General features: G+C 38.8%; 1 protein-coding gene across 1 annotated transcript in view; it reads right to left on the bottom strand.

Annotated features, from left to right (window-relative positions):
- DNAH8 (dynein axonemal heavy chain 8) overlaps positions 1 to 23,420 on the bottom strand; it is a 315,169-nt gene that overhangs the window by 215,009 nt on the left and 76,740 nt on the right. Inside the window, exons 20-28 of the mRNA XM_065912223.1 lie at positions 20,662 to 20,768; positions 14,240 to 14,315; positions 12,975 to 13,167; positions 10,757 to 10,953; positions 10,097 to 10,223; positions 8,935 to 9,170; positions 6,760 to 6,864; positions 1,411 to 1,524; positions 45 to 107 (exon numbers count right to left, since the gene is read on the bottom strand). Of these exons, the coding sequence (XP_065768295.1) occupies positions 45 to 107; positions 1,411 to 1,524; positions 6,760 to 6,864; positions 8,935 to 9,170; positions 10,097 to 10,223; positions 10,757 to 10,953; positions 12,975 to 13,167; positions 14,240 to 14,315; positions 20,662 to 20,768 (1,218 nt within the window). The remainder of the gene's footprint in view (positions 1 to 44; positions 108 to 1,410; positions 1,525 to 6,759; positions 6,865 to 8,934; positions 9,171 to 10,096; positions 10,224 to 10,756; positions 10,954 to 12,974; positions 13,168 to 14,239; positions 14,316 to 20,661; positions 20,769 to 23,420) is intronic.

Below are 23,420 nucleotides of genomic sequence, written 5' to 3'. Positions count from 1 at the left end.
TAAATACAGGGAATGTCAATGTAACCACAAAAATGTAACTTTACCTGAAAGATCTGTAGCCTGTTGCTAGCTTCTTGGGGTGGTATATTTGGAACCATGGGTCCTTCCTGTAATGAAATATAATCAGCATTTTAATTCCTAATCACATACATTTATCAATTTATTAGGTTTATCTATTATTTCCTTTTAAACAAATAAACATGATTTTTAATTTACATGATCTAACTTTATCCTGTATATGAAGCTCTCATTTATTTTTTGTAACAGTTTCATTGAGATATTATTCACATATTATACAATCCACTCATTTAAAATGTACCCTTCAACAGTTTTTATTATATTCACAGACTATGATCACAATCAATTTTAGTACATTTGCATCACTCTAACTTCCATTCATTTTTTAAGGACCTTGACATAGCTAATAAAATATGTGATTAAATTATATCTTATATGACATTTACAATACAAGAACTCTGTTTCATTTCATTTATAATCATAAATGATGGTGCTGTGGTTGTGCATTAGAATAACTGATACATAGTTCTGAGAACAACTTCTTCTCACTAATAGTCTAGACTGATATGGAAACAGAGACAGACATAGGTTGAATACTTGGAAGTAGCAGAAGGCAGTCTTTGGAGGCCATGAGCCAGAAAACAGTTGCAAAAAAGACCCCAAATGGTCTGTACAATCATAAATATTATGGATATGCTAAATAATATGCCATATGTCCAGTATAATAGAATAAGAGAAATAAAATATTAACCAATCAAACTGAAAAGAGATGTTCAGTACACATTAAAGAAAAAGTGTTATAGAAGTAGCACCAAGGGCTTAAATTATCTTATGATTTTATATCTACTATGATCACTGAAAGTAAGTAGAATATGTTAGGGACTACATTCAACTTCTGAGCTTTAACTTCATAAAGGCCAACCATTATCAGTCATATACCATGTTGAGGAGTCTGTGGGACTGACCAAGGATGACATTTATTATTTATGTTCAGCGACCCTTCTGGTTCTCTAAGAGTTAGAGCTGGGAAAAAATCAGTTGTATGATACCCTGGCATTAGGACATTTATAGTTTCTAACAGCCTTCCAACAACTGTACTACATTTTTAATTATGAATATGCTGGCCCTAAGAAAGGACAAAAGCAGACTCTGTGTTCCTTTCATGATTTCCAAAATTGTTGCTCCTTTTAGTAGTTAAATTGTTTCTCTTCTCTCTTATATAAAACAGCTTAGAGGAGCAGCTATCCCCTCTTTTTGATAGCTGCAACTATGCGAAGATAGCCTCTTGCACACAACATACAAATCACAGTATATTTCTCAGGGTTCATCACTTTCATCTCATATAAACATTGTGCCAAATATCTTAACACAGAGTGTGAAACACTTAATTACCATCTCGTACGCTTCTGCAAAGTTCATTACATCCTCACGAAAAACTTCCACAGACTCAAGTAGACTATTTTTAAACTTTGGCTGCACTTGAACTAGTTCGTCTTGTACAGAAACCTAGAATAAATTAAAAAAAAAAAAAGGCTCAATGTGAGAGTGAAAGCAATGCATTTAAACGAAAAATACAAGTTCTACTCCAGCAGGTTTGTTAATCTCACAGATACACTATGAATGAGGATGTGTCTAAAATGTTAATTTGTTTAAAAAAAAAAAACTCAGAAATAAACAATCCAAATGCACCAATGAGTCTCAAATCATTCTAGCTCATGACCCAAGAGGCAAAGCTATTTAACTGCAGTTAGGAAAATATTTTCTGGCTGACCCAATTCAAGTGGTTAATATGGCCAAGGGAACAATTATGACTATGGGCCTAGTCTAGGTCACATGTTGTCTCCGGGACCAGGCCACGGTCTGGGATAAGAAATCTCTAGCAGGTTCATGTGGTAGCAATAATTAGAGCAGACCCCAGTAAGAAAAAGATATTACTCTAGGTATGAAAAAATAGTAGATGCCTTCCACAATGATTTTCAAAGCTTCTGCTTAAATCTGCAATCATCAATTGCTGTTGCTGTTCAGTCATGAGGTCAAGTCCAATTATGCACAATCTGCAGCATACCAGGCTTCCCTGTCCCTCACCATCTCCTGGAGCTTGCCCAAGTTCACGTCCATTGAATCATTGATACCATTCAACCATCTCATCTTCTGTCACCCTCTTCTTCTGCCTTCAGTCTTTCCCAACATCAGGGTCTTTTCCAATGAGTCAGTTGTTCACATCAGGTGGTCAAAGTATTAGAGCTTCAGCTTCAGCATCAGTCCTTCCAAAGAATATTCTGGGTTGATTTCCTTTAAGACTGGTTTGAGCTACTTTCTTTCCATGGGACTCTCAAGAGTCTTCTCCAGCACCACAGTTTGAAAGCATCAATTCCACTGGAGGAGGGAATGGCAAACCATTCCAGTATACTAGCTATGAGAACCCCATGAACGGTATAAAAAGGCAATCATTATACCTAACACCTAATTCATGCTTTCTCTCTGCCAGGTTCTTTACATATGTTAACTCATTCAATCTTCACAACCACCCTGCATGGTATATACTACTATTATATCCATTTCACAGGTGAAAAAACCGACCCACAGAGAGACTAACTTCCTCAAGGTTCCAGCACTAGTATGTGACCAGGTCAAGATTCAAAACTTGGCAATGTGATTCCCGGGCTCTCAATGGTAGCATCTTGCAGGGTTGGAACATATACTGCTTTAAGTTTAACGGTGACTGTAGTAAAGAATGGGTCAGTAGGTTTAACACTAACAGAGAGATGAGAGAAAAACCCAAGTGAATCTTTTAAACTGAACAATAATAGCAAATTGGGCTTTACTAGATCTCAACTGAGGACTCCCCATATCCTTCCTAGGACTCACTGTCTAGACTAACCAGTAAGTACTTTTTAAAATAAGCATTTAGTCAATACTGAACATGAAGCCCCAAAATAAAAATTATTATTAAAAAATTTTATACACATCTTCTCAAGTTTCATTAAACTGCATTTTTTAAAGCTTCTAAAATATTTCTAAAGGACCTCATGAAGAAATTAAGAAACAAAGGTTATTAACTTGCACCAGATCACCCAACTGGCTGACGGCAGAGCCAGAATCACACGCCACGACCCCAATTTCAGCTCTGTGTCCTTGCTACTGTGTCTTGCTTCAATCTCAATGACAAATCTCCCCATAAATAGGAAACTTTAATCCAACATTAATTAATTAATATTCAATAAAAATTTTAGTATAATTAAAGAATCTGGACCCTGCCTTAGAGTTCACTTATTTTTTAAATTGTTAGTTTCTTCTGTACAACGAAGTGAATCAACCACATGCATACACATGTCCCGTCCCTCTCGAGCCTCCCTCGCACCACTCCCATCCCACTCCTCTCAGTCATCACAGAGCCCTGAGCTGAGCTCCCTGTGCTGTAAGCAAGGTCCCACTAGCTATCTGTTCTACACATGGGAGTGTATTTGTGTCAGTCCTAATCTCCCAATTCATCCCACCATCCCTTTTCCATTCACGTTTTTTTTAATTTATTTTTCATTGAAGGATAGTTGCTTTACAGAATTTTGCTGTTTTCTGTCAAAGCTCAACATGAATCAGCCATAGGTATAATGTCTAAATATTTACCAACTTCAAAAATGGTTAGAGAAAAATTTATAGCCATAAATGCCAACATTAAAAGAAAAAAAAAAAAAACCCTCAAATCAGTAACCTAACCGAAACTCCAGTACTTTGGCCACCTCATGCGAAGAGTTGACTCATTGGAAAAGACCCTGATGCTGGGAGGGATTGGGGGCAAGAGGAGAAGGGGGCGACAGACGAAGAGATGACTGGATGGCATCACCAACTCGATGGGCATGAGTTTGAGTAAACTCCGGGAGTTGGTGATGGACAGGGAGGCCTGGCGTGTTGCGATTCATGGTGTCGCAAAGAGTCGGACACAACTGAGTGACTGAACTGAACTGAACTGAACTGAACCATCCACCTTAGCAAACTAGACAAGAAGAAGAAACTAAACCCAAAGAAAGCAGAAGGAAGAAAACAATTTAAAAAGAGCACAGGAAAAAAAAAAAGCACAGATAAATGATACAGAGAATAAGAAAACAATAGGAAAATAAACAAACTAAAAGGTTCTCTTTTGAAAACAGCAATGAAAGTGACAAAGTTTTGCCTAGTATAACCAAAAATAAAAGAGAAAGGATTCAAATTACTAAAATTAGAAAAGAAAGGAGGGATATCACTACTTACTTTACAGAGTGATATAAATATATAATATATATAAATTATAAATTTATTTATATATTTATATAAATGTAAATATATATTTATAATATAAATATATATGCTGCTGCTGCTAAGTCGCTTCAGTCATGTCTGACTCTGTGCGACCCATAGATGGCGGCCCACCAGGCTCCCCTGTCCCTGGGATTCTCCAGGCAAGAACACCGGAGTGGGTTGCCATTTCCTTCTCCAATGCATGAAACTGAAAAGTGAAAGTGAAGTCGCTCAGTCATGTCCGACTCTTCACGACCCCATGGACTACAGCCTACAGGCTCCTCCATCCATGGGATTTTCCAGGCAAGAGTACTGGAGTGGGTTGCTATTGCCTTCTCCGAAATAAATATATATAATATATATAATAATATAAATATACATTTATATAAATATATAAATAAATATATATACAGAGTGATATATATATATATAAATAAAAAGAATTATAAAGATCTAATGAACAGAGTGAAAAGGCAATCTACAGAATGGGAGAAAATACTTGCCAATCATATACCTGTAAGAAGTTAATATCCAGAATATATAAAGAACTTCCACCATTCAACAACAATAACAAAAACAAACAATCCAACTTAAAACCAGGCAAGGAACTTGAAAAGACATTTCTCCAAAGAAGATATACAGATGGCCAACAAGCATATGAAAAGATGCTCACCGTCACTTTTCATTAGAGAAATGCAAACTAAAACCACAATGAGAGACCACCTCACCCATTAGGATGCCTACTATCAAGAATACAAAAAATAACAAGTGAGGATATGAAGAAATTGGAACCCTTATGAACTGTTGGTGGGAACATAAAACAGTGCAGCTGCTATGGAAAACAATATGGCAGGCAGCTCTGAAAAATTAAAAATAGAGTTGCTATGTGGTCCAGCAATTCTATTCCTGGGTAAATATCCAAGAGAACTGAAAGCAGGGTCTCAAAGAGATATCTGTACATCCATGTCCATACTAGCATTACTCACAACAGCCAAAAGGTGGGAGGAACACACATGCCCACTGGTGGATGAATCAATAAACAAAATGTGGTATATGCACATGATGGACTATTATTCAACACTGAAAAGGAAGGAAATTCTGACATATGTTACAATACAGATGAATCTTGAGGACATTATGCTAACTGAAATAAGTCAGTAACAAAAAAGATAAATAGTGTATGATTTCACTTGCATGGGAGAAATGGGGAGCTGTTGTTTAATGGGTAGTTTCCATTTTGCAATGCGAAAAAGTTCTGGAGATTGGCTGCAGACCAATGTGAATACATGTAACACTACTGAACTCTACACGTAAAAATGATTAAGATGGTAAACTTTAGGTTATGCGTATTTTGCTCCATTATTTTTTTTTACCTTAGTACAAAGCTACTGTAATCAAGAGTGGCATAGGGGCAGGCATGTGGATCAACAGATTAAAGTTGAGAGTACAGAAATGAATCCTTACAGTTATGATTAACTGTTTTTCTCCAGGGTGACAAGACAATTCATTTGGTGAAAGCACAGTCTTTACAAAAAATGGTCCTGAGACAACAGGATATTCACACACGTTTACATGACATTGGACCCCTAACTCACACCATACACAAAGATTAACTCAAAATGTAACAAATGTAAGGGCAAAATTATAAAACTCTCATAAGAAAACATAGTAGTGACTCTTCATGACCTTGGATTAGGCAATGGCTTCCTACATACAATACCAAAAAACAAGAAACCAAAGAAAAAAAAATAGACAAACTGGACTTTATCAAAATTAAAAATTTTGTGCTTCAAAAGATACTATCAAGAAAGTGAAAAAACCCACAGAATGAGAGAAAATATTTGCAAATCTTTTGATTAAAGGACTTACATCCAGAATATATGAAGAACTCTTACAACTCAACCCAAGAGACAGCCCAATTTAAAAAACAAATAACAGATTTAAATTCAACCTTTCTTCCAAGAAGATATACAAATGGCTAATGAGTACATGTAAAAAGATGCTAAGAATTATTAGCCATTAGGAGAATGAGGTGCTGGTACGTGAAACAATATGGATAAACCTTGACAACATTATTCTAAGTGAAAGAAACCAGTCACAAAAGACTAGATACTATAGAATTCTATCTATGTTTAAGCATCCAGAAAAGGCAAATTCAAAGAGATAAAAAGTAGATTTGTGTTTGCCAGGGGTTGTGATGAAGAAGAGAATGAGGAAGGATTACTAATGGGCATGGGGTTTTTTAGGGGATGATGAAAATGTTCTAAAATTAAATAATAATGGTTGTTGTGCAACTCTGCATATAGTAACAATTACAGAATTGTATACTTTGAAATGGTACATGTTATAGGATGTGGATTATATCCCAATAAAGCTAGGAAGATAATATATACTGAGCTTTTGAAAAGTTTGAAATGTTTTTTTTTTCTGGATATAGTCACTTAATAAAAGAATTAAATTTGTACTCACCGCTTTACTCTGCAATTTGTTGAAAGAATATCTCAAGGTGTCTACGGCTTCTGATTCTTCTTTGGTGACTTCAACTTCAAAGCGGTTTAAAATAGCATAGGCTTCCTGTGCAGTGGGGGCAGATTCAGCCAGATCACAAGAAACACAACTGGCAAATGACTTAGAGGGCTTCCACAAACACATTCCTATGTCTTTCATTAAAATTATTTATTTATTTGGCTGTACTAGGTCTTGCAGCACGTGGGATCTTCAGGTGCAGCATGAACTCTCAATTGCAGTATGTGGAATCTAGTTCCCTGACCGGGGATCAAACCCCAGCACAGCACCGTAGCCAACAGACCACCAGGGAAATTCCCACTATGTCTTAAAAGGATGGTTCCCCAAATTAAATGTGTATAAAAAGCTCCTTTAGATTATCACTGACATCAGATATTGACTCTAGACCCCAGGCGCTGAAATCTGAACTTAATAAGCACCAAGGTGATCCTGGTGGAGAGGAGACCAATCCCTTTGAGATACTCTCCGAGGAAAAACACCCTAGAGTAACTTTTTGCCTCTCTCTTCCTGATCTTGTGACAAGACCATGCAAAATGTCTTCTCATACTCTATTAAAATAGGGGTTGGCTGTATAAGGAATGGAATGAAATGATATTCGGAAGAGCAGACACTAATGAACAAACAAGACAAGACAGAAACAAATTCATAGATACAGAGGACATATTGGGACCAGAGAGGAAGGGGGATAAAGGACAGAAAAATGGGTGAAGGGGATTATCTGTATGGTAATGGTTGGTAAAGAGATTTAAAGGTGGTGATGGCTTTACACTGCATATAAATGCTGAGTTATAATCTTGCACCACTGAAATCTGTATAATGTTATATACCAATTTTGCCCAATTTTCTTTAGAGTGATGAGTTGGCAATCAGCTTTATCAAAGGAATCTATGCTGAAAAACTGAACTTTGGCAGTCAGGAAAAAAATGGTATGATAACTTGTTAAATCTTGAGAAGCAAGTGGTCAGCATTCAAAATATCTGAATACTAAGATTTAAAGAAGTAGTAAAGGTATGAATTTCATTAACTACCAAAGAGCACAAACTCTAAGTGGTTTCAAGAAAGCAAGGCTCAGTCATGAACACTGGGTCCCAAAAGGAGGTACCAATTCCCCAGGTTTGCAGGCAATAGGGGGAGTGCACTATCCACAGAGAATCTTAAAAACTTATAAAGTGAACTGGATCTGATCTTTATTATCACCATGAACCAGAAATTCTAAGTATTAGTGGTAGAATAGCAGCCTCCCTATTGTTATCCACACCCGAATCTCTAGCACCTGGGAATACATGTCACCTTACACAGCAAACTTGCAGATGTGATTAAGTAAAAGAATCTGAGAGGAGGAGATTATCCTGGATTAACCATGTGGGCCCAATGTAATCACAAAGGTTCCTTTAAGGGAAAGAAGGAGATAGGAGATTTAGAGACAGAGATATGAGGACAGAAGCAGGGGTAAGAGTGATGCCACTGCTGGGAGGGAACCAGGAACCAAGGGATGCAAGCTGCCTCTGGAAGCTGGACAACATAGGGAAATGGTTCTCTGGAGCCCCTGCTGGTATGTTGATTTCAGCCCCATTTCCATACTTCTGACCTCGAGAACTATAAAATAATAAATACGTGTTGTTTTAAGCCATTGAGGTTATGATAATTTGTTACAGGGGCTAAACAGGAAACTAAAACAGTACTCTTTCCTAAAAACATCTTCTGTTGATCTAAATCCCAACAGCTACTTTTGAGCCTAAATAGACCATTCTCAACCATGGTATGCTGCTGGTCATAGGGGAGACACATGGCTCATTTCTAAGAAAGTCAAAGATATTTGGGGAACTTGCCTAATATGTGAGGACTGAAGTCAGAGAGTACAACCACTCTTTTCTGTAAAATATAGGTACCAGCATAAAAAAACTGAACACTGTCTAGACCAGTACAGCATTATCAATACATTTTCCTTGGTATACTGTTCACTGTTGATAATTATCAAAATCCCTCTAAGAACATCAACATCAGAGAGGAAAAACAGGAAGATTGTGTCATAAAATAGATAAAGAAATCAATGTTCTAGTGTTTCTCTATTTAAAAAAAAATAGCATTTCAAGAGAGAAAAATGCAAACATTTCTTACTTCAATTGGTCCCAAAGTCATGTCCATTTGAATTTCATTATCACGGATACAAGACAAGGCTTCCATTGCAAATCTGACATCATCTAAGTCACGAATAGGTCTAGATAACTTTTTCAAGTATTCATTGATAAATGCTATCATGTCTGACATTTTCTTTTTGTATTCTTCATTCAAATATCGACAGAGTAGCATCTTCCATGCCTTAGCCTCAATTGATAAGGCCAATTTCATTGGCTCTGGTGAAGACAGAAAAAGGTCAAAATAAAATATTAGGTGACATTCTGAAACAATTCACTTCATGTATAATCTGAGCATTTATAATTGTCCATTTCGTTGTCACCAGCCACCCTGAGCACTTGAAATGTAGCTGCTGCTGCTGCTAAGTCACTTCAGTCGTGTCCGACTCTGTGCGACCCCATAGATGGCAGCCCACCAGGCTCCCCCGCCCCTGGGATTCTCCAGGCAAGAACACTGGAGTGGGTGAAATGTAGCTAGTCTGAATTAAATGTTCTGGAAGGTTACCAGATTTTGAAGACTTAATGCCTATCCCAGCGAAGTATGTTAAACTGATCACAAGAAAGACACTGAAGTCTATAGAGAAGAATTTTGGAAATTCATTCTGGCACCATCCAATGTGAACCTTGCTCTGTATCTGGTCATCCCATTAGCAGCCCTCACTCATTTCCCTGAATTCCTCCAGGTAACCCCTACATGAGACTAGCAGTCTATAATGCTGGGAACACTGGGCCTGTCCAGCAGAACTCTCCCTCACTATAGTTAGCTGTAGAATCAGCTTGGGCTTTTGATTTCAGACATTGTCTCATCACCCTCTGATACTCTAACCCCACTGGACTAACTTCTCAGGAGACTTCCACTTGTTCTGATTCTTAGCTCTTGTACACAACCCACTCCCTCCAGTAACACATAGTTCCACCTATAGTTTTAGTTGTTCGGGTACCAGTTTAATATTAAGTGTATTAAGCCACTTTGGTATAATATTATATATACAAAATGTATATCTATATTTAACATATATATGAACAATATTGGTGGTCCAAAATGCTTAATAGTTATTGTACCAAGGTAGATTAATAACTGTCTCCTAAATGAAGTCACATTTCATGTGAAAATACAGATACTTTACATAATACTTTTAAAATACCTGTATGCAATTCAAGTGCTCCTACAACTACAATAGGCTTCAACTCATCAATCTCCTGTTCAAAAGTCGCGTAGTGTAGAATTTCAGATCTGATTTCAGTCAGAGAAGGATTGTTAGCCAAAAACTCCTATAGCAAGGAAAGAATCAACACTTTCTTTGGCTTTTTGACAATGTAAATCTTACACTTCTAATAAGTAAGTTAGAAAATTGCATCTGCTTATATATTTTTCCTCATGAATGTGCTATCAGGCCAGGGGCTCAGTAGAGAAAGGGATGAACTGTTAGTACTGGAAGAGGAGGCTATGTGAGGGGATTTCACATTTCTGGTTGGTTGTTTACAGTCCTAAAGTTTCCTGAGTTTCTAACCAAATATACAGCTAGGCCTCTGTAACTTTGACACACCCCTGAATACCTGGCCTCTGGGTATGTCTCACACATAATTGGTACTCAGGTGAATTGAACAAACTCTGCTTGAGCCTCATTATTATCGATTGCCCCAGTGTCAATGTCAGAATTACACAAGACAAGATGTGCTAGGTGTGTGGCATTTACAGGTTCTTGGTCTCTGTTCTTGAGTTCTCATCATTATCACTGACTGGGTCGTCCCACAAGAGTAAAGCAATTACAACCCGAACTGCATTGCCAGTAGTGGAAACACACCTTCACTTTCACATCTCGGTCCTCTGTCCAGAGTGTCTTGTACTTCTGAAAGTCCTGCAGGGCTTCATGAACTGCCTTTCTGAGAGAGTTCACAGAGGAAGAAAGGAGGAGGACTAGCTTGGAAATATCCTTATGCTCTGCCACTCCCGGGTAAAAATTCTTTAGCTTCCGTGCGGGAATCATTTCTTCAAAGGATTCTGAGAACAGATGCTTTTATTCTATAGACAACTCATGCATTCAACTTTAAATACTACCAATTGTAATTATCTATAGACTTTCCAAACTTTAAATTCTTAAAGACCCATCTCCCTCCAAATAATTAACAGCTAATCTCTCACTAATTTCATTTATTCTTATTAAATCGTTATGTTATATTTTGAGGTCTAGGTTTCTTTAAAGTACATGTGCGCAGGCGCGCTCAGTTGTTCTATCATGTCCGACTCTTTTGCGACCCCATTGACTATAGTGGCCTGCCAGGTTCTTCTGTCCATGGCACTCCCCAGGCAAGAATACTACGGTGGGTTTCCATTTCCTTCTCCAGGGGATCTTCCTGACCCAGGGATCAAACCCACTTCTCCTGCATCTCCTGCATTGGCAGGTGGATTCTTTACCACTGATCTATCAGGGATGCCTTCATTAAAGTAAGGAAACTGCTATTCAGAGGAGAGAACTGAAAACCAGTTGAAAGACATTGATTAAAAACCTGCCCCAAAACAAAACGTCTTCCAAGGAAAGATCAAATGAGTTGAAATTGCTATCCCACAGAACAGCCTTGTGGTTAAAGGGGAGGTATGACATTTATTGGGGCTTCCCTTGTGCCTCAGCAGTAAAGAATCTGCCTGCCAGTGCAGGAACGGGTGTTTGATCCCTGGGTCAGAAAGATCCCCTAGAGAAGGAAATGGCAACCCACTCCAGTATCCTTGCCTGGAAAATCTCATGGACAGAGGAATCTGGAGGGCTGCAGTCCATGGGGCTACAGAGTCAGACATGACTTAGCGACCAAACGCAACAACTACATTTATTACCCAAATGCCTTAAGCTAATTATTTAAACGTCACAGAAATATGTTAGAGGATTAAATGATACAACATATGTTTGTCTTCAGCTCAGCATCTAGTATTTAGAAACCACACAACCACCATTAAACACCACCATAAACATCTCTTGCTAAGTCAGTATTCTCAAGTATTCTTCATCAGGTACAGACCATACAGATACTTTTATTTGACCCAGAAAGTTCCCTACTTTTGTTAAAGCAGTTGTTAACAATTAAAAAGTCATGAGATTTCATGAAAAATTTGAGATTTCCACCTTCTCTTTCAAAGTGGCTTAATCTCGTATTCCTGCCTAGCAAAAGCTAGCTGAAGTACCCATAAATGATACTGACTTGGGGTGGGGGTGGAAGAAAAGGGGAGATGTTGATCAAGGGGTACAAACTTTCATTAATATAATGAATAAATTCTGGAAATGTATACATATTGGTAATGTATAGTATAATAATAATGTGCATTTGAAGTCTGCTAAGAAAGTAGACCTCAGGTGTTCTCGCCACACACACACACACACACACATAAATGATTAACTATGAGAGGTGATGAATACGTTACTTACTCTGTGGCAACCATTTCAAAAAAGTACACATATATCAAACCATCATACTGTACACCTCAGATATGTACAACTTTTCTCAAAAATAAAAAAAAATCTAATGTGGCATAATAGCAAGAAAGAAAAAGAAAAAAAGTTTGGCTTTCTATACAAGAGAAAGTATCCAAAAATATTCATGGAATGTGGGGTCAGTGTCATGTCACAACCTTAATTATTTAAGGGAATAGTTTAAATAAACTTTATGTACAAAGCACATATGACCAGATTGTCTAAGCACCATGTTCTAGCAAACTAAGTTTATCAGACCAAATACAAGCCTGAATATAGAATTATTTCTAAGGTTTGTTTTCATTTTTCACTTTGAATCTGAGACTATGATAGTAGAACAGTGATAAATATCCTTGTTCACCCATGACCAAAATCTGAAATGTCTGCATGCTATGTTTAAGGTGGAAGATGGAGAACCCTAGTTTTTTTAATGCAAAATTTAACCAACAAACATATAAAACTGACTTTAGAAAGATATGTTGTAATATCCAGGAAAAATCAGAAAGACTTATTTACTGTTATAATTCTGAGATTCTACTGATCTGAGATTTAATATTCTTACTTTCTTCCTTCTTCAATTGCTTTCCTGCGCTTAGATGGGCCAAGTCCATAGTCGTACGGGAGGTGCTGCTAATGACTCTCTTGATGGGACGGGACTGCTGGCCCCAGTGAGCTACTCCTCTGCTGACCTCCAGGGTTAACTGGATCATACGGTTAATGGCTTGCTGAATGTCATCCAAGCTAGGAACCATTACCTGTGGAAAGAAAAAATGAGTCCCAGGTGCTCCCAGCACAGACAAATCCATCCCTCTGATTGTCACCATCCCCGCTCCCTTCTGAGTGGGGAAAGCCTCCGCTGGACCAGAGGAAGTCTGCTTCAAGGAAAAGGATATTAGAGGAAGGGAAGCTGCAGACTTAGCCTTCTTCAAGCCGTCCCATTCTACCCATTCCTGCAGGAAGAAAAGTCAGGCACAGTACATGCCATCCTTTCCCTGGGAGGGTGGCTGGATGCAGGCATGTGCATGTGTTGCATGTCCATGAGGCAGAAAAACTGAAGAAGCTATACTACCAAGATTTTGACTTCAGTTCTTTCAAATGTGCCAAATAAGCATAGAAGCTGTCCTCCAGAAGGCCAGACTGCTGCCTGGCCTTAACCCTTGGATCATCGCAGAACGCACCACCGTCATCCTGATGACTTGGTCCTCCACATGCCAACAAGCAGCAGGAGGGGTGGTGGTAGAGAGAAGTGCCCTGAGAAAACACAGGGACCCGTGCACTCAAGGCACAGGTTTGTTCTTCCTTTCTTTCTATTCTGCTGTGGACTGTCTCACAGTTGGGTGCTCAGGACAGAGATTTGGACTTCTGAGATGGTCTAGCTTAGATAATGTCTGAAGTAAGAAAAAGCAAGATGATTTGTAGGGTACTTGCTAATTATGGCCAACCAGACACTTAACTCTGATACCCACCTTCAATATACCATGAGCTCTGCAGAAGTAATTTTTATAATAGATATTAATGATACACTTTGATTTTTGTTAAATGCTGAGGTGAAGTCAAAAAGCACATAGGACCAAGAGATTAAATAAAGTACAGTCCTAATGCTATACTTTTTTAAGTCTCTGCTGAACATATTACAATATTGTTTCTGTTTGTTTTGTTTTGGCCACAAGGCATGTGGGATCTCAGCTCCCCAACCAGGAACCAAACCAGTATTCCCTGCATTCAAAGGCAAAGTCTTAACTACTGGACGGCCAGGCAAGTCTCTATACTTCTTAAATACATTACCAAAATATCACTGTATTAACTTGAATATTTCATAATACTTACCACATTAGGAATTGCAAGATGTACTTCAGATCTCAAAAAAGAAATAACATCTTCTGACCGCTTTCGTCCATAGGGGCTGTAATAAAAATGGACATTTAACTCAGAAACCTTAACCTAATATTTCACAAATAGCATGGTTATGCTACAACGTTCAACCCTGAAAAATAAGGACAGTTTTCAAAGTGCTGAATTACTTGAAGAGACTATTATTTACAATGGAACCATAAATTTCATGAACTAGTTGACAGACTAAGAAACCTTTTAATCTTCTTTGAAATGACATATTAGTCTTTTACCCATTTCTAATATTTTAATGTTGCATTCTCTCATGAAGCACACCTAAAAATGTTCACCTCAAGCACTCCTTTTTCCCACAATAGTTGCTGAAAATCACCAACAAAAAACATATACCTTCATATACTTTACTCTGTGTGTGTACAAGACTAAACAGGAGGTTTCAAGTCAAAGTCTTCCAAAAAGTAATTTTTACAACAGTATCAATTATGCTCAGACAGAGGTACAGACATACAGACACATGAGTGCAATTAATGAATGACACACATCGGCCTGAAAATTATTAGTAGTTCTGTTATCTCCCTCTGTCTGATCTCTGTCCCATCCCAGATGAAATTTAGTAAGTATAAACTTTCCATAGAAAGAAATGTTATCATTACTGAAAAACTACACCTCTGTTCATAACGGAGGATCAATGGTTCCCAGGTAAACATATTATTGCAAGGAACTCTTTGAACTAGAAGCAAGCAAACAAGCAAACGAAAAAATATCTAATTCTTAGTCTCACTGTGAAATTCAAGACACACAGACTGTATTTGAAAGGGTACAATCTGAGATAAAGAAATGTATTTGAAAGGGTACAATCTGAGATAAAGAAAGAGTTTTATAAACTACAATCAAGCAGCTGAATTAACAGAAGCGATGGACAGCATACTAGATCCTTCAGTGACTTATTTGACAAACTAGAGGATTAGCTTAAGGAATTCTCCAATCATTCCCATGCAAAATATGAAACATAAATTACTTAAGGAAAAGGTAATAAAGATAAGTTTATCCTCCACGTAGTGTACCACAGGTGCTTTTCCAAGCACTTTTCCATAAATCGAAGTATTCCATGCTCACATTAACTCTTGACACAGATCCGATTATTATTATTTCCTTACTGCAGATGAGGAAAGCAAGGCAGAGAGAAGTTAAGTAACTCACAGGGGGTCACTCAGCTCAGAGACGCTCTACCACCTAGGATCCACTGTGGAAACCCTACATACAGTAAGTTTAAGTATGCTGCTGCTGCTGCTAAGTCGCTTCAGTCGTGTTCAACTCCGTGTGATCCCACAGACGGCAGCCCTCTAGGCTCCACCGTCCCTGGGATTCTCCAGGCAAGAACACTGGAGTGTGTTGCCATTTCCTTCTCCAAGCCCTTCTCAAATCTTAAGAATACACTTGTTTTTCCATCTTGAAAAGTTTCTCTGTGTGCCTCAGGATTAATGGGGAAAAAACACATTATCTGTGAATTTCCAGAAAAAATGGGGGCAATCTTGTAAGCAGCAAAAAACTGTTACTTAGAAAAGAAAAATCAGATTAGCAGCAGAAGTCACATCTGAAAATGGAAACAAAAGAAACCAGTGAAACACTACTTGTGGAGTGCGAGAGAAAGAGGCTATGATCCAAGCTGACCAAATAGTCTTCACAGGTGCAGGAAAGAGAGATGTTTTAGACAAGGGAGGATTCTGCAGTAATATACTCATGTATGCCTCTTTAAAAATCACAGAAGTACAGTTTCGAATTAACATGGAATTTTGAGTTCAGACTTCAAAAATGCCTCCCTGTGCCAAGTATGTCACAATCATGGATAGACCATAAAGGACCTGAAAATACTCAAAGAGAAGGTTAGCATCACCATACATCAGTCAGGCATCAGAAACACACAGGAGCCTGCCCAGGGCTCTGGTCAGGAAACAAGCAGTGATAGTGGAACTTGGCCCCTGAGGACTACGGGGGCTAAAGTAGTCCACGTGAGAGGGGACCCATCTAGGCTTGCTACCTGACACCGACACTGAAACGATGTCCCCCCACTTGTAAGGACAGGCAAAACAACAAGATGTTTGCCAACCTCCTGCCTGCAGCTGCAGCTTTTCCAAAAGATGCTTTCACCTGGGGTGAAAGGAGCAAATCCACAGCATCCTCATTTTGCCACTAAGCCGAGCCGCCCACGTGTTCCCCCAAGGAATCTGCCATGTCCCAGCATCTCTTCAGGGGATACGTAACTGTGAACAAAAGTGACCCAGCCCTGCACTCAAGGTGCCAAGGGTCATGTGGAGACAAGAGAAACACAGGAAAGGAAGGAGGGAGAAACACATGGAAACAACCAAAGAAAAACTCTTGCTCAAGGAGAGTCTACAAATAAATTCCAATATGTGTGCCTAGGTCTAACATAAAGAAAAAAGACTAAAGACATCAATAATTGAAACAAAACCTCACTCCAGATAAAGTTTAATGTATAGAAACATGACAAACTCAAATATAAATATATTAAGGATGTTCAAAGAGAAAAATGAAGCCATCTTCCAGAAAGTAATAAATTGCTAAACTAAAAAGGCAAGAATGATACAGTATCTAGAGGATAAGGACAAAATTATCAATTGAAATATTTAAGATACAGTAGATGAGACCACCTTTAGGCTAGAAACAAAGATACTTGACAATGATGTAGCCCAGAAAGACAAAAAAGATGAAATATATGACAGCGAGGAGACAGGAAAGACAGACTGACATGCCCCAGCATTTGAGATAGCCAAATAACCACGGTGCCCGCAACAGGTCTGGTTTAAGTCCACCCTGAATCTTCATCTAGATAGTGCCTCTTCACTCAAAAGTGTGTCCAAGGTGGAACAATAGATTATGTGGTCAACCTACTCAACATTCAGCTACAGGAGTTCCATATCAACAGAATGAAGAGACTGTCTCAGAAGCAATAACTCAACACGAAATTGCTGAGGATTTTCCAGAATTACAGAACACTACAGGTCATCTAACTGAAAGTACACTCTGAGAATAAAGCATGACTAAATAAAGACAAATCCCCTGTGGGAAAGGAAGCTGCAGAACATCAAGGATAAAAAAACAATTTTCAGTTAGATTCACTGCACACTTCCCATCAGCAACAATATACGTCAGGAAAAAAATGAAGAAATACGTCCAAAGTGCTGAGAGAAAAACAAAAGTTTTTTATACAGCCAGTTTGGTTCAGACTTAAAATGAAGACTAAGAGAGTTTACATCTACCCATGCTTACTGAGGAACCAGGGGTATAAAATAAACACACAAGAACCTGGAGATTTTAATAAAATGTTCCAGTAAATATTTTATAGTGTTCAAAAAATAGATAAAAGTAAAACATCACACAGCAATTATAAAGTTCATGCCAAACTCTTTGTAGTTAGAAATAAAGATGACAAAACTAAAAAAAATATAGACAGTGCTTTTTAAAAACCAGAGATAAATATATGTATTCTAAATTTGAAGGTAACCACTTAAAGGACTGAAGTATAGGAAAGAGAAAAAAAGGGGGAAATTATCTATCTCAAGGATAATAAATAAACCAAGGAAAAAGGAGAGTAAGAAACTACAAAAAAAGTCATAAATTAACTATAACTATATTAAAAAATCCATATTGTAAGTCAATTCAGTCAGTTCAGTCACTCATTCATGTCCAACTCTTTGTGACCCCATGAACCGCAGCACACCAGGCCTCCCTGTCCATCACCAACTCCCAGAGTTCACCCAAACCCATGTCCATTGTGTTGGTGATGCCATCCAACCATCTCATCCTCTGTCGTCCCCTTCTCCTCCTGCCCTCAATCTTTCCCAGCATCAGGGTCTTTTCCAGTGAGTCAACTCTTTGTATCAGGTGGCCAAAGTATTGGAGTTTCAGCTTCAACATCAGTCCTTCCAATGAACACCCAGGACTGATTTCCTTTAGGATGGACTGGTTGGATCTCCTTACAGTCCAACGGACTCTCAAGAGTCTTCTCCAACACCACAGTTCAAAAGCATCAATTCTTCAGAGCTCATTAAATGGCAGAGATAATCAGATTAAATAAAAATAATCAGGTATATAATCCTTTTAAGAGGTAAAACAAAAAACTTAACAGAAAAAAAGAAATGAAATGAAGGGCTAGAAAAAGATAAACCAAAAAATCTGGGAAAGTAAAATTAACGACAGACCAAAAAGAACGAGAAATCAGGATTAATATGGATAAAGAGGCTCATCAAAAAAAAAAAAAAAAAAGTGTTCTAACAGACTTAACTATATGATGTGGCATATGCACTTAGCCACATAGTCTTAAAAGATATAAAATGAGAACTGACCAAAACAGAAGGAAAACTGACAACTTCATAATCACACTGGGAGATCTGAAGAGTGCAATTAAAATTTAGCAATGAATAACGAAGGAATAAACCTAGCGAAAATGTACAAGACTTTTACACAGAGAATTAAAAAACTTTATTGAGAAATATTTTAAAAATGAAAAATAAATGGAGAGGTAATCCATGATTCTGAACAGAAGACTCAATATAGTAAGGATGCTAATTCCCTCCAAATTTACCTATAGATTCAATGTAATTTAAATAACTATCCCAAAAGAAAAATTAATTTTCTTTTTTAACTAATTAACTATGTGGGAAAGAAATACTGGTCTCCTACTTTACACTAAACACAAAAATAAATACCATGTGGATTAAACCCCAACTGTAAAAGATAAAACTTTAAAACTTTCAGAAGACATGATGCAGTAGAGAAAAATTTCCTTTAAAAGGCATAGAAATCACAAATCACTAAGGAAAAGACTGATAAATTTGAATTTAAACTCAACAAAGAATACCATAAACAGAACAAAAAGGCACAAGGAGAGAAGATATCTGCTAGGATATCAACAAAGTTAATATTGAGACTATCCATGAATAAATCCAATCACATAGTAAAACAGACAGAAGGAAGGAGGTCGGAAAGGAGGGAGAAGGGAAGGAAGGAAATAGAAAAGGGGAAGGAAGGGAAGGAAAAAGAAGGAAAGACCAATTTTTTTTTAAAAGAAAGCACAAATGGCTCATAAACATAAAAATATGTTTAACCCCATCAGTAACCAGGAAAGTGATCATTTAAACCCCAGTGAGATGCCATTCTACACCTATACACACTGGCAAGAATTTTTTAATTGACGGAAATCAACTGTGTGCAAGGACGAGGAGCCATGGACACTCTCGGGCTAGACTCGTTGTTGCGATTGTTCAGTTGCTAAGTCGTGTCCGATTCTTTGCAACACCATGAACTGTAGCACGCCACCCTCCTCTGTCCTCCACTATCTCCCAGAGTTGGCTCAAATTCATGTCCACTGAGCCGGTGATGCTATCTAATCAGCCCATCCTCCGCTGTCCCTTCTCCTGTTGCCTTCAATCCTTCTCAGCATCAGGGTCTTTTCCAGTGAGTTGGCCTTTTGCATCAGGGGGCCAAAGTACTGGAGCTTCAGCTTCCACATCAGTCCTTCTAGTAAATATTCAGGGTTGATCTCCTTTAGCATTGACTGGTGTTGATCTCCGTGCTATCCAAAGGACTCTCAAGAATCTTCTCTAGCACCACAATTCATAAGCATCAATTCCCTGGCACTCAGCCTTCTTTACGGTCCAACTCTCACATCCATACATGACTACCAGTAAAACCATAGCTTTGTCTATGCAGACCTTTGCTAGCAAGGTGATGTCTCTGCCTTTTAATATGCTCTCTAGGTTTGTCACAGCTTTCCTTCCAAAGAGCAAGAATGTTAGGCACTGCCTGGTAAAGTGAGGAGTGCAGACACCCCAGGGCCCAGCCATTCCACTCAGCAGATGCAGCATGAGATAGGCACAAGAGTGTTCACAATAGCCCAACTGCAAACACCCCAAATGATCACCACCAGTAGAACTGATAAAACAGACTGTGTACACTCTGGCTAAATAGAAATGAAAATAAATTATATCAGCATAAATGCATCTCAAAAACAATACTGAACACAGTTCAAATACAGACAAAATTAAACAATACAAAAATGGGGTAAACTGTAAAAAAAAAAGCAAAACACGACAATGATAAACATCAAGTTCCGAACAGTGGCTACCTCTGCGTAAGCAGAGAAGGGACCAGTAAGGGGACTGTAGTGTTCAGTGCTCTTTGTTCTTGGGCTGGTTGCTAGAAATATGGCTGCTCATTCATCACTGTTTTTATAATATTACACACTTGTTTTTATACAGTATTTTCATAAGTGGCATGTTTTAAATTTTATAACTTTTAAAATTAATGAATAAAAATTAAAAGTGCTTTAGCATTGCGCTGTGATAGTATTACCAGACATATTTAGTGTATTTTCCACTTGCCTGGCAACAAATATTCTTCTTTTCATTGTGTCCAAAGATAACCGTGTAGCTTTTTGAAGACTGTCTAGTAATTGATGAGAGAAAAAAGCGTAGACCTCTTTACATTCCTATAATGAGAAATCATATTAAATTTGGTACCAAAAAAATCTAACACCCTCAAAGAAATAATATAATATTAGAAGTGACATGCAAAAGATGAAAATAATAAACTTTACAATTTCAATAATGTTATAGAAATAAATTCAACACTGTGTTACTCTTTTACTTTTTAAAACAAGTAAGAATATATGAAAAATGTGCTTTCATAAACAACCCAGCAAATTAGAAGGTGTTACTCCAAAGCCAAAATTCAAAAACAGCTAATTGAAAATAATCCTGGTTTGCTCAATATCCAATAATTCACTCAACAAAACTGAAGCATTTAGGGGTGTGTACTTCTCAGTGCTTAGAGCTGTGGACACAGGAGGATAGTTAGTCTCCAACCTCAGCAGTCTCAGTTTGGTGAATAAATATGTTTTAAAATGATAAAGACTTCACTGGCAGTGGGGTGGGGGTGGGGACTCTGTGCTTCCACTGCAGGGGGCGCGGGTTCAATGCCTGGTCAGGGAACTGGGATCCCACATGCCACGCCATGCAGTCACATGATTATAATAACAAATTATTAAAGTCAGTGGCTGACTTTATTTTTTGGGGCTCCAAAATCACTGCAGATGGTGACTGCAGTCATGAAATTAAAAGACGCTTGCTCCTTGGAAGGAAAGTTATGACCAACCTAGACAGCATATTAAAAAGCAGAGACATTAAAAAAAAAAAAAAAAAAAAGCAGAGACATTACTTTGCCAACAAAGGTCTGTCTAGTCAAGGCTATGGTTTTTCCAGTGGTCATGTATGGCTGTGAGAGTTGGACTATAAAGAAAGCCGAGCATCGAAGAATTGATGCTTTTGAACTGTGGTGTTGGAGAAGACATGAGAGTCCCTTGGACTGCAAGAAGATCCAACCAGTCCCTCCTAAAGGAAATCAGTCCTGGGTGTTCATTGGAAGGACTGATGTTGAAGTTGAAACTCCAATATTTTGGCCATCTGATGTAAAGAGCTGACTCATTTGAAAAGACCTTGATGTTGGGAAAGATTGAAGGCAGGAGGAGAAGGGGACAACAGAGGATGAGATGGTTAGATGGCATCACCGACTCAATGAACATGAGTTTGGGAAAACTCCAGGAGTTGGTGATGGACAGGGAGGCCTGACGTGCTGTGGTTCATGGGGTCACAAAGAGTCGGATGCGACTGAGCGACTGAACTGAACTGAATAATAAAATAAAGCTGCCTTTAAAAAAATGTATGATACCTAAATGTATGGGATGAAACTTCCACCGTCTTGACACCAGGGTTTGCCCCTCTCTGTCAGCCCTTCTTTCCCTCCAGCGAAGTAGTAGCCATACTTATTGGTCAGACCACAGAATAAATATTGAGCCTGGGCAGGTGTCGGGGCACCACGTCTTGCTTCACAGCGAGTCCCACGCCCATGGCCAGGCTCTGACCACACTGTCCCTGTCCACCCTATGCCCTGCCCCCTCTGAGACTGGGCGGGCCAGTTAGGTTGAGTTGGTTCAGAAGGGAGGCCTGACAGGTGTTAACAAAGAGGAATATGATCAGGGTTGGTCAAGCACCAGGCTACAGCACAGGCAGGATATCATGAGGCGTTTACGTGAGACCACTGTGGAAGCGGTGTGGAAGGTGGATTTGAGAGGCAGAGGCTGTTGAGGAGGTGCCCGCCCTGATGCAGCTCCAAGTGATCCAGCAGCTCCAGAGGCTCTGATGGTACTCAGTATGGTACTCAGCCTTGCTCTAAGGACCCCTGCCGGTGTCACAGGGAATGCAGTTGGAAGTGAAGGACTCTCCAGCCGCCTCCCACTGACCAATAGTGGCGGCCTAGTGTCCGGCGCTGAGAAGCAATCCACATCTAAAATCTAGACTCAGCAGGAAAGTGTTTCCCAATCAAGTAATTATACCATCCTTGAGTCAGAAGGTGAAAATGAAACACATGTGTGCTGTTTATTTCCAAAACTATGTTGGAGTATGGGGTGTGTGTGTGTGTGTGTGTGTGTGTGTGTGAGAATCTGTATCAGTTGTGTCCAACTCTTGAAACACCATGGTCTATAGCCCACTGGGCTCCTCTGTCCATGGAATTTTCCAGGCAAGAATACTGGAGTGGGTTGCCACTTCCTCCTCCAGAGGAATCTTCCCGACACAGGGATCAAACCCATGTCTCTTGCATTGCAGGCAGATTCTTTACCACTAGCACCACTTGTGTGGGTTAGAGTATAAAAGCAAGTAAAATGGAGAAAGAATGAAAAGACGGGTATGGAGGGTTAAAAAAACTAACGAGGGGCCTCCCTGGTAGTTAAAAATCTGCCTTCCAATGCAGGGGATACGGGTCCGACCTGAGGTCGGGGAACAAAGTTCCCACAAGCTGCAGAACAACTAAGCCTGCTTACCACAACTACTGAGGCCAAGAGCTCTAGAACCCTCTTACCACAACTAGAGAGTCTGTGCACCACGACGAAAATCCCAGGTGACACAAGCAAGACCCGACCCAGTGAAATAAATAAATATTAAAGAAAAAGAAAACTGATGGCAGCAGGAGAAACCGGGAAGCAGTACAAAGGCGGCAGTGGCATTCAGAGTCGATGAACGGCCAGGAGGCCTAAGAAGGATGAAGAATCCCAGTGTCTCAATTTCCATTCTCAACACATCTCAGT

Source organism: Muntiacus reevesi, chromosome 20, assembly GCF_963930625.1.
Source record: "Muntiacus reevesi chromosome 20, mMunRee1.1, whole genome shotgun sequence".
NCBI lineage: Eukaryota > Metazoa > Chordata > Mammalia > Artiodactyla > Cervidae > Muntiacus > Muntiacus reevesi.
This window is presented reverse-complemented; position numbering and strand designations above follow the sequence as displayed.